This window comes from Taurulus bubalis, assembly GCF_910589615.1.
Source record: "Taurulus bubalis genome assembly, chromosome: 3".
Taxonomy (NCBI): domain Eukaryota; kingdom Metazoa; phylum Chordata; class Actinopteri; order Perciformes; family Cottidae; genus Taurulus; species Taurulus bubalis.
Window position 1 is genome coordinate 8,419,206 of NC_136591.1, and position 12,584 is coordinate 8,431,789.

The following is a 12,584-nucleotide window of genomic DNA, read 5'->3' on the forward strand; positions in this document are numbered from 1 at the left end:
GGACACAGCAACAGGGAGCAATTCGGGTTTAGGTGTTGCTCAAGGACATATTGACATGTACTAGCAGAGCCGGGGCTCGAACCACCGGTGCTCTGATTGAAAGACAGGCATGCTAACCACTGAGCCACAGCCGCCCCCACTAGCTATAACACTGTCAGTATCAGCAGACCAATCGATTCATCAACTTATGCTACAACTCTATTTATAAGCACGATGTTAAGTGATTGACTTAAAATGCATGTGCTTTGGTTAATATGTGATTTGAAATAAAAAATAAAGACGAAGAGAAGATGTTTTAGATGTTATTCAAAAGAACGCTCGTAAGATTTCCGGTGCTACTTGCGTAGATATTTATCGAAGCAAGGACATCACTAGAAAACATCTTTTAAATACTAGCAATGTTTTCACATAAAGACGTTTGTGAGAAATGTTGTTTAAATTAGAAAAACTGCCTTATAACAACAAAGTGCAATTTAAATAAAATATGTAATTGTTTTATGACAAACAGTTGGTATCTTAGATATTGGAGAATGCACAGTGGGCTATAATGTCTGGGAAATATAGGAACATATTATCCCAGTAAACCAAATATACAAACATAATAGAGGAACGTTTTGGATGTCGAACCCAATCTCAACATATTATTGGAAATCAGCTATGATCCAATCCAGTTTTTCAAGGTCAACATGCTGCAACATCTCAACTCCAGACCGACTGTAAACAAGCCTCCCGCTGAGATGACTTAAGAGCTTTAAGGCCGCTGAGACCAAACCAAGAGTTAAGTAACAGGTGAACTACATCATGCTGCAGTAGTCTCTCTGGTTCTGTATACGGTAGCACACTCCATCCTGTGACCTACAGTAACACACACAAATTCCCTGGGTAGCCATTACCGCTTTCCCGGGTAGCACGCTCCTTCTCCTGTGGCCTGTGCACTGAAAATTATCCTCTAAATTAACTCACAGAGGATCCTTGTGAATGTCACGTAACCTGTTTGCCCGTGGCATGAGGGGCCCGTTTGCTTCTCCCAGGTGAGTAAGTGTTGTGATACTGTCAGGCATTAAGGGGTACGAGGGGTTCGCTGCTTTTCCCCTCCGTCATAAAACAAGGCTGTGATAGGGCATGATGCAGTGTATTTATGTGGGAGCAAACGTGACAAGGGAACTGGGAGTGTGTTTAAGATACAGAGCAATGCAGGAGGGGAATTGCAAAATAATGCATCAGGCTGACATTTAGGTGATGTATGTAAACAAACAACTACACGGAGGAGACGAAATAACAACAACTTCATGAAACAAACTTTTCAGTGACTTACCCACAATGCAAACTCTGACGAAACCAAGTGAGCAGTATTTGTCCACTCCTGTTAATATTTTGAAAGTGATCAGTCAACTTATCAATTAGTTGATCAGCACAGCACTGAGCAGCAAAAACACAATCATGTTTTTTAAAAGCAAAAATGCAAAAAATTCACTTCATTCCAGCATCTTCCTTTAGTCTTATATGGCAGTGAACTGAATTGGTTTTGGGCTCCTGTTTGGATAAAACAAGACATTTAGAGTTGACAGCTTGACTTCTGGAGAACTGATAGGCACATTTCCCTATTTCTGACAAATAACAGACCAAATTATTAATGAAAAACAACCATTCCTGAAAAAGATTGTGGTTGCATCCCCAATAGTGTTAGCTTCTGATTGTAACTGTACCTCCTTTTCAAAGCAGTTTCTTTTTTACCCTTAATATTGTTAGAGTGTTTCCTCTGGTAAGTTTGACACAGGTTGGAACGTCAAAACTCTCCGGCAACATTTAACGTTAGGCTACAAATAACCCACAATGCAACACTTTCTTAAATATCACGAGGGACTTTAACGTCACATTATTTTTTTGTGTAAAATTTCGTATTCATAAATGGTATTGAGCAAATTGAAACATTACATTTTATTGGAAAATAAGGAAGCACCAAAGAACAGTTTGTAATTAATATAATGGTTTTATTTATGCAATTATTAGAAATTACATGCATATTTAATATTTTTACATTTCCCCCCATAACTTGTTTCCAGCAGTATTATCCCTCTATGCAGGACGTTATCATCCAATTCAAGGTTCAATTGGGTGGAGCTATGCAAAATGATGTAATGTCAGCAAGGTCCAAAAATAATAAATGTGTAATTTGTCACACATTAACAGGAAAGTGAGAGATACCATCAATGCCGGTAACGTCCTGAGAGGGTGCAATCAGCCCAACAAATAAAATACAATTCTGTGGCTCTGTAACATTAATTAATTATCAAAAGGTAGGTAAACAAATAAACCTGAAATATCTTGTGTGAAATAAACTGTACAATCTTTGGAAAGACATGTTGTGGTCTTTTAGGATCATAACCCATTGTAAAAAGCTGATGAGGAAAATATAATATAAGACCTGAACATATATTTTCCTCATCAGCTTGCAGGACCTTTAAGATGATAACCCTGTCATTTATTGATATGCTTGATAATAATGTAAGTTTCTCCAAGTTCTATGACCTTCATTCTTATTGCAGTAGAGACCACACTTTAATATCTCAAGTACAACCACAGCCCAAAGTCTTGAACACGTTGGGCCCCGAAGTGGCAAACATTGACCAAATCCTCCCCTCTATCTTAAATCAATGTTATCTTGGCTAAAAAAGCCAGAGAGGTATTTTCTTTTATGTGCTAAGGCTGTCAAGTTGTCCCAATACACAAAGCTGGAGATGACATTGATTCACCTTTCATTTTGGAATTCTGCCAGGCATTCAGCCATTGATTTTTCACTAGGGGGCGAGATATATAAAATGTGCCATTTTTTGTATCACATATACTATTGTTGTTTACATGGCATGCACCTTTCTCTGGCCACTCATTTTCACTCACGCGTGTGCATACATGCAGACTCACGTCCTCAAACACCATATGTGAGTACACATATGCACAGCTGCTTGCAAACATGTGTAGACACGGATGGCAGACAACAGTTTTCCAATACGTTGTCTCTCCCAGAAACAAATGGACACCTGTCCTTATCGGCACATAGCCTCCTGTGATAAAACAGGCCTTTGATGTACAATTGGATGTTAGTCACATCAATGATGGCAAATGAAGGTTCCAAATATGTTCATCAAAAAAACGGAGAAAAACAAAAAAAGTGTGTGATTTGGTACCATTGGAAACGTATCAGATTATATCGATTTTTCAAAGAAAAGTACATCAGATTACTTTAACGTTCAGTCACATGAAAGATAAAATCAAATACATCAGTCATGAAGATAGTATGATTGGAGATTGGTTTAGAGCTGGAGGTAGGATGCAGGGAAATCACCCTTAACTGTCAGCAACAAGGATATCTGCAGTCACAGTCAGGGATTGTGGAATCAAACAGCTTGCCAGAGAGCTTCCTCGGGGCCTTGAAAAGTGTTATTTCTATCATACACATGTGCTCCATTGCATTTTACTGTGAAATAAGGACACAGACAATATGAAAAACGGGCGTGAGTTCCTACAATATTTGCTGATTATCCACCAGAACATCTTGAGACCAAAAAATAGCACACTATATTGCTAATTTCTTTGGTATCTCCTTGGGAGTGCTCTACTTCCAGAGCATTGAGCAGATGTCATAACTTACTTTGTGGTTAAGGAGCCAAGCAGAAAACCTTAAGTTATGAAGGGTTTTAGTCTAAAGTCTAATGGCCTAGCCAGCACAAATTAAACAATTGTGCTACTCAGAAACCGAGTAAACAGTGTGAATTAAAGATAGCGCTCTAATTAAAAATATCTGTGTCCTTTTATGTATTAGTAAACATCTGTACACCATTATACGTCTGCAAAGCCAATGGGAAGTGACCTGCAGTGCTACTTATTCACTGTGGCATTTTGTGCCGCGCAAGCATTTTCTCAGCCAGCGGCTTATGAGCTTGCGTACCAACTTATTAATAAAGTGGATAAGGAGCCAGAGTGGCATCTTCAGCACATTTCATGAACTCGCCCCAGTTTGTAAATGCCATTCAAAATGATGCAGCGGGGACAAACAGAGCTGTCCACCGAAGCCGTATCTCAAAGTGAAGATCCACCCAGGGACAGTTCATTCCAAAATAAAAAATACAGATTTGTCCTCCTACCTGTGGTGCAGTTTATCAATCTGGATTGGTTTGGTGTATATTACCCAGTTATGGAGAGATCGGCCATAGATATGTCTGCCTTTTCACTATTAGAATAGTACTATGTTAGCACTTTTTAAAAAAAAAAAAAAACAAACATTTGTAGACATATACAGCAATGTCTCTCCAGAAATCATGACAGTTACTTAAAATAATCCACAGACATTATGAAGAGTTGCATGATTTCTGGAAACCGATATTACTGTTGAGTTTTTCAAATGTATTGTTTTTTAACACTTTGAGCACCACAACACATTACCATATATTTTCATTTCATTGGAGAGAAGGCCCACATGTCCGTGGCCAATGTCTCACACCAAAACGGATCAATAAATAGCACCACAGGTAAATGGAAAAGATATGTGTTTTTGATTTTGGGATGAACTGTTCCTTTAAGCATACGGGCCAATGGAAGATCAAGGCTGTATTAAGAGGAGCCAAACATCCCTGCTCATTTTTCACAATGACTCAGCCATCAATCACAGAACCAGCTCTGTGAACATTGCTAGAATTCTTCCTTTTCATCTTGCAATACGTTACAACAGGATATGGTGAAATACAATAAGCAAACATAATGAGAGAAAAGTACAGAAAGTGTGTGAATGCCGATTACACAGTAGAACAATTCATCTATTTGTCCACTGGAAAAGTCTAGAATACCAATATATGATGAATTAAGTAAACTAGGTTCATAGGTGCAGTGATACAATATTTAAGTGTAATATTCAGTGTATTGTGCATATCAGGTGGGCCTGGAATTAAGTGTGTGTATTCTCTCACCATTTAAATGGACTACTTCATCTGTGGGTGCGGTTAAAACTAACTTTGTCAGTGTGTCATCTGGTGCTGCGCTCGTTGCTGATGAGCAGTTGCAACGGCATGCAACAATACAATACTATGATTTAATAGTTCCTTTTGCATACTTACCTTACTTCCTGTTTTCTTCCAGGATTAATGGGCCGGTTGACTTTCATGTATCGTGCTTAGTTTATCAAAACTCATGTAAAACATACAGTATCTGTAAAGAATTCATTGGTTACACCAGCAGTGATATTGAAATATTTATTACAGCTTATGAAATCACTGCTTCTATTGTAAAGCAGACCAGAGCATACAGAGCACATCCACTGTTTCTGGGCCAAAATTTATTTGGCACTAAAATGGACAGAGGGCTAATGAGGGATATTAACTGATAATTAAAAAAAAAAGAAATTGATCGTTCCATCATTTGGAGGTCCTTCGCTGGCATCCATATAAAAAAGAGTTCCAAGACCCAGACAAAACTTTTGTCATAGCTAAGTGATGAATCTTAGTCAGTAATTTATTTGTTGGCAAACAAGTTTCACTGTTACAACAAATATTAGTTATGAGGTCATTCAACTTGGAAACCGTTACAAAAAGGAATAAATAAGAAGCCATAATCATAGCCAATAATAAAAACTTATCTGTACCACTAAACTTAGTTCCATCCTCCATGTGATTACTGTTTAGTAAACAGATAAATAAATATATTTTCTCCTTGAGGAAGAAAAACAAACACTTCCAGTTTTTCTCACTCCAAAAGCTCTTTCTTTAATAAGTAAAACAACCATCTTTCTCTTTTGTACAAGTGCCTCGTGCTCATCAATGTTCAATTTGTTCCCCCTCTCTCTCTTGAAGCACAAGCGAATGCCAGTAGAGATGCAGGATGCACTATGAACCTTTCTGAGGGACATCTCATGATTAACTTGGACTTATTCTGTCTCCTTGTCGATCTGCGAATCAGAGCTCTGCTATCTACACAGTAAAAAAAATGGAAAAGAAATCCAACTGAAACGGAAAGTAGACCTGGAAACAGAGATGAATATTTAGCACAAAGATGGCAGCACGATACGTGTTTTGTTGTGATATTTTTTGTGTTATTTTGCTTCTATTTAGATGGTCAATTCTTGTGATAAAATAGGAAAACTAAAAAAAAACAGACTGGTACCAGAAAACCAGAAAGGTAAGCACAACAGAACAAAATTGCTCCTAACCACTACATTTACAGAGACAAAGGGTTTGCTCGGAAACAAAAAAGAAAAAGCATACTACTGTGTGCAATGCTAGTTATCTGTACAATTACATAGAAATATCTCATAATTATCTTATTAGTTTTTTCTCCCTCTTTTAACAACTGTTATTACAGTAAAATGAAAGAAAAAGAACAGCTATGCTTGAAAGCATACGATCAATAATTCCTTCATGGTAATTGTTCAAAATGTGTGTTTGTGTTTTTTTTGTCTTTTTTTCATCGAAGGGACACTTCAGCAAACAAAATGTGCTGCAACTCACCAAAGAGGAAGAAAATCTTTCAAAAAAGCAATATAGATACAGAAGTATAATAAAATAGTCCTTTTTTTAAATTTCCCATTTATTCTGGTGAAGTCTATAGTTTAGACTTGTATAGATTGGGGCTATCCAGTTCATTCTGACTGTCAGACTATATCTCTGAGACCTACAAATCCTGTGTGAGTAATTGTCTCTTTTCACACCGAGACAAAACACGCCAAACCACACAGGGTTGGAGGGGGGGAACACAACATCAACAGATTCCCGCAATGGTTAACCAAATATAGTCACACATTAGGCCCCATACATAGCAATAATATCCTGTTCGTGGTCAGTAAAAGCGAGTAGAGTCTTTTGCTCTGCTTCAGTCTTCGGGGCACAGAATAAAAAGAAAGGCTACCACTGCCAACGACTGAAGGAACAAGGGGACACGGTGAAGAGGACTACGGTAAGAGGAGGGACACTGGAGGCGTGGGGGTAGGGGTTGTTGGGCCTATAGACTGGTAACCAGGTGCGAGGGCTCCGGCTGGGCTTCGTCTGGAGATAGATCCTCTTTGTTTGGGGGCACGATGAAGCCATCGCTGCTTCCCCGCCCTAAGTGGTAATAGGAGTGCAGCTGATGGAGGTGGTTACGTGAGCCCAAGTTGGGCATGCTTTTGTAGTAAACGTCGTCTGAACTGGCCTCTGGGCTCTTGGCGTCCCCGCCGTCCTTGGAGCCGTCAGCAGGCTCTGCAGACACATGTGGCAGGCCGGGCAGCATGGGCATGCTGGTGTAGAGGGAGTCTCTCTGGTGGTTGTGGCTTGGTGATGAGCCCTCGTCGTCGGTGTGCTCGTTAGTAAGTAAGGGAAAGAAACTTTCGCTGTTCTCCTGGGGGATCCTCCTTCGAGACGAGGAATTGGTGGCAGACGAGAAGGGGTGGTGGGGCAGAGGAAGGGGTGGCGGCGCTGACTGGTGGAGGTGATTGTTCAGGTGGTCCACCGCCTGCAGTGACGGGAGAGGTCTTTGAGGCAACAGGGGGGCATGGGACTCCTCGCGGATTAACTCCAGGCCCAGGCCTTCGTCGTGGTGTGGACCAAAGGTGGAGTGGTCATCCAGGCTCAGCGCCACATTCATGCCCATCCCCATCCCCATTCCCAAGCCCATCCCGTAGCCACTGTCCTTGCCACCGTTGCTGACATTATTGACCAGCTTATTCATAAGGTTCCGGTTCTGCTCAGTTGAGCGCTCGTGGGAATTGTTGAGGTAGGAGGGGATATAATTGGAGGCGAGCTCTTTCAGGATCTTCTTTTCCAGGGTGGTCTCCTTGTGGTTATAGCCCCGATCAATGATCTGGACGCAGTCACTCATGTACTCGGCGCTGGCGATGCTGTAGCTGTTGCCATGGTTACCATTCAGTGGTAGAGTATCCATGACACTTGTATCCCTGGCATTGTTCAGGATTCCCTCTGGAATGACAAACATGGATTGGGTTGGGGGGTAGAGTGGGCAAATGAGAAGGGTGAAATCTGATGGGATGTAATTGCAACAGCTTAAATGTCAGCCGCTTTTACAAACACAAATTACACCCATCAAATTCCGTAACCCTTTTATTCTGAAATATGTCCTGAACCCCAAGCACTCCCAAAACTGAATGTCACCCACACTTCTATAAAGTGCACTTTGAGGAAATTAAGACCCAACAGTATTTGGATTAGGAAAGACATAAAGCACAATACAATATATATCCTGTAAATATGATCATAGACACTTACCTTGTTACAAAAACAACATTTTATAAAACCCAATTTCACTTTTCATTATTCTATGGCAGTGGTGAAAACACAGATATATGTGGGACACACAACAACACAAAGCTCAAGTACAGCACAAACACACAAAGCGTATGCACTACATTCAAGCAAACAAAAACAAAAATCATAGCATGCATTTAACACTTAAAGTGAACACAAACCAGAGCAACAGCTATAAATTTGGACCCCAGCCATATTGTCCCATTTGAGCATTGCAGCGTAACATTGTAATACTGGAATATAAATATTTCTTAATGTCTGCTTTGCCTGTGTGAACATAACTAGTCCTCTCTCTCTCGACATGAATTATTAAAACATATCAACCCACACTGAAAGGAAGGGGACTTTTTGTTCTCTCTGTTTTCATATTTTATCAGTTTGACTAAGTCTATGCCATCAGCTTCAAAGCATGAATTTTGACAATAATTCAAACTACATCATACAAGACTATCCAACTTGTTACAAATGTCAAGCCTACAAGTTTGACCTTTTGGAAACTTGACAAGACTCATTTCTGAGACCTTCATAACATAGGTTGGCTTGATCAAAGTGAACAGTAAAATAAAATAAATGCACGAACAAAGGCACAGGTGTTCAATATTCACTGATAAGAATACAAATAATTGTATATTGATTGGCCTTGATGAGGTGCGTATAAATGGTGACTGTAATTTAATTAACATTATCAGAGTGCGATACCGAACGGGCCAGTGGATATTTGCCTGTAAGAAGCAGCAAATGCCTGAAGTCTTTTTTTACATCAAGAAGTGCAAAGTATAATAAGCAATGAAGTCCAGGATGTGATTTAAACTGATTTTTACAGGTCTATTTGAAATGGTGAGGGCCTTTGTCATAAACGAATGCTATTACTTCCAAAGGGAATGACATTTTGTTTTCATTACCCCTTTGTCAGCATCGAGTGAAAAGAAAGTAAAGCCAAAGTCAATTACATTTGATAAGCAATGTTTAGTTTGACTCCCATACTTGTCTCTCTGTAGGGCTCTTTTTGGGACAGCATGAGGGGAAGGAAAGAAGAAAAGAAAACACAATAAGCATAACAGTGACAGGTAGAAGAGAAATGTGCACATACAGTATGCTGATGACGCATCAAGAAAATGCTGCTGCAATGCAATCTTTTTTATATTATCGTGCAAATAGTGTGCACCCACAGAGAAGAACCACAAGATATCAAAGAACAAAATATATCGAAGTAAAGACATTTTGCAGAATTCTTGAGGTGAAACAGGGCAACGGTAGTATAGTGTCAAATACACCAGTAAATCGTTTGATGCATTTGCATTTCCTTCCAGATATGTCTTTAACATCTATGGCAATGTAGGTGAATTATAGCCCTCTCTCACAGGCTCCGATGCGGTACTTGTATTGTATCCATAAATTATCCCCTGATCAAAGCTCTCTGAGTTTTTATCTCAGTTTCACACAAGTTTCTCAGTTTTACAGACTGACAAAGTTACAGCGATCTCTTATTGACTGCCGAAAGTTGGAATAAAATAACAGCTCTGTATTTCAATAGACTGATCCCAGATTAAAATGAATATATTTGTAGTTTCTAATACTCAAATATAACAATTGGATTGATGTTATATTCAAGTACCAATATATTGACCTCCACCTTTCCTAAAAAGCTAAATAACGGGTAGATCAAACTTACGTTGACTTAATAACCTTCATTTTGAATAAATGAATGAGCAATTTTTACAATTAAAAGTTCCAAAATGGAAGAGCAATTTATTCTTTGAAGGAGTCGGAAAACTGAACCATTTATGGCTTAAAATTGAAGGAATTATATTCATGAACATATTTAAACCGAATAAAATTATTGGTCCTCATTTTTGCTTTTCAGACTATTCTATGAATTATAAATGAATTGCATTTTAAATTTAAAAATCAGATCCAATTACAAATTCATCACAAACAACAATGTTTGACGATCCAACAGGAGCATAAAAAGAAAAATGCTCAAAGAAGAGAGACAAAGGACATGGCACATAAGCTTCACTGACAACATTAGAGCACATTTAAAAATAAATGCCTGGGGATGTATCTAGCTACCAACAGGCACACATTTTTTATCATTTTTGCCAAATGTCTATGTGTGTACTTTGTAACTGATCGGCATGGCCTGACCAGAAGACTCGATACACCCCCAATGAAAACCCCACAGCAGAACAAACCTGTAGGAGCTTTGTGACAAAGCTATAGTTTGTTCAATGCTAAGACACAACACCTAGAGCAGTGTTTTTTTCTCTAATCAAAGCCCTGTAAAAACACTCAAGGGTGAACACTGGTATTTCAGCTCAGTGCAAGTCTGTTATTTCTAACTCTCCAATCATAAAGTTGCTTTCTGTTTCTGGGCATGAACAAAGATGTGAAACCTCACAGTTTCTCCAGGACCAGACAGGAACAAAAAACACTGCCCTAGCCACAATGTTAAAGAATGAAAAGAAGCTAGCACACCTTGTGTGTTGTACATGCCCAGAGGGTTGTTATAGACTGCCGATTCCCCAAGCAATGTATTATAGGGATTGTTAGTGCCATGAGGACGTAGGAGTGCATTAGGTATAAGATGGTTAGCCATAGCCCCTGGAGCAGCCAGAAAGAGACAGAGTGAGACAGAAAAAAAAGAAGAGAAGAAGAGCGTTGAGACAGAAAGAGGTAGGTGGGTAGATAAATTGAGATTTGGACAGAGAGAAAGAGAGAGAACATACATATCAGTTGGGCAGATGCAGCTGAGCAATGACAGCCATTAACACCCAAATGATCACATGATCATTAATGTAAGGGGTGTTTCTACATGAAAGTGGCAGAGCTGAACTGACATGGCTAATGGGCTCGATGGAAAGTGTATTAAATATATTGTTAAAGTTATATTGTTATAATATGCAACAATTTCCTAGAAAACGATGTATAGAGTAGACCGATACAAAAAACATCCCTCTCAATCATCCCTTCTAAGCCATTTGAAGTGTGTGGCAGCGTCTGTATCTGCAGAAACCCTGTCTTCTGACTGTTGTCTTTTCTTCGAATTTTGCTGTTCTCAGGATGTTTCTGGGTGTCAGAAAACAACATTTGGAGCCCACATGGGGATGTAACCCCAAGCCAATAAGCAGGGTGTGTAGCCTGTTCTCATTCCTAAACCAAACACCGCCTGATACAAAGCAATGGAAAGCGGGTTGTTATATCGCTGTGTGGTTTTATGTGCTTCTGTGTGTATGGAGTGTTTTCCCCTCTCAGTCTCTCTGCTGTGCGGTATATTGGACTGTGTCAGAGGCCGAGCGCAGACACAGACGGACAGAGAGAGCAGACAGGCCGCGGCAAGATGAAACATGCCTCGGGCTGCCGTCATTTAAAAAGCTGCACCTTCCCGTAGCTTTGGGAGGAGGTATGGGTGGGTTTATTTGTGCTATAGAACGTAACTGTTCTATAGCACAAATCAAAATGATGTTTTATTTTTCTATGTCAGTCACTCTCGCTCGCTCTCTAGCTGAGCCAGAGAGGAGGGGCACATCTTTAATGCTGTGTTTATAAAAAAGCAAGCGAGAATGTGCCTACATATTATACCTGTAATGCCAGATATTAGTGTTAAGCCTGTTTCTGTGCTCCACATTCAGGCAGTATACTAGTGTTAACAGACAGAAATTACAAAGAAGCATCGACATGGCCAACACAACACATGAACTGTTACATTTCTACACTCAAACAGGGCACAATGCAACAGTCACTCGGGACACTGTTTGGTTTTTGAGGCCGAGTTAATGGGGAAAAAAAAATAGAGTGCTCTCAATTATTGTAATGGACTGTTTGCACAACACCTTCCCTGAACAGAGATTGCAATAATTAGCTTTAACTAAGAACCAGATTAAAGTGGCTTTGATGCAATCATTAGCATGACTGAGAAAAGTAGTTACTACAACAGTAGTAAGCAGGAGGCAGAGGTCAAGCTCTGTGGAAGTGCCTCATACTTGCAATATTGCTAATGGCCAGTAGGGGACAACTATTCTGGTTGCAGAAATAATGTTTATAGAAGTCTATGATACAATGACTTCTCACTTGGTTTATTATCTCGGCAAACACTATGAATATGAGTTTATGCTCTCAAACGCTGGCTTCAAGTCTTTTTCAACACCGCATGATGTTCATTTAGTAAATGATGGTCCCGTTGAGAGTAAAATAGGAAATAAAGCAGACTACGCTTCAGGACCTGGCTGTCTTGTGATAGACAGGTCACTGCCATTGTATTGTCTGGGAGTTGTCTGTGTTTTTAGCTGCCCACTTTAACCC

At 39.6% G+C, this 12,584-nt stretch overlaps 1 protein-coding gene across 1 annotated transcript in view; it reads right to left on the bottom strand.

The window, feature by feature from the left end:
* Positions 1-6,984: 6,984 nt before the first annotated feature.
* LOC306734795 (adhesion G protein-coupled receptor L3) overlaps positions 6,985-12,584 on the bottom strand; it is a gene marked incomplete at its 3' end in the record, with an annotated part of 118,274 nt that continues 112,674 nt past the window's right edge. Inside the window, exons 20-22 of the mRNA XM_079216185.1 lie at positions 10,761-10,886; positions 9,267-9,284; positions 6,985-7,937 (exon numbers count right to left, since the gene is read on the bottom strand). Of these exons, the coding sequence (XP_079072311.1) occupies positions 6,985-7,937; positions 9,267-9,284; positions 10,761-10,886 (1,097 nt within the window). The remainder of the gene's footprint in view (positions 7,938-9,266; positions 9,285-10,760; positions 10,887-12,584) is intronic.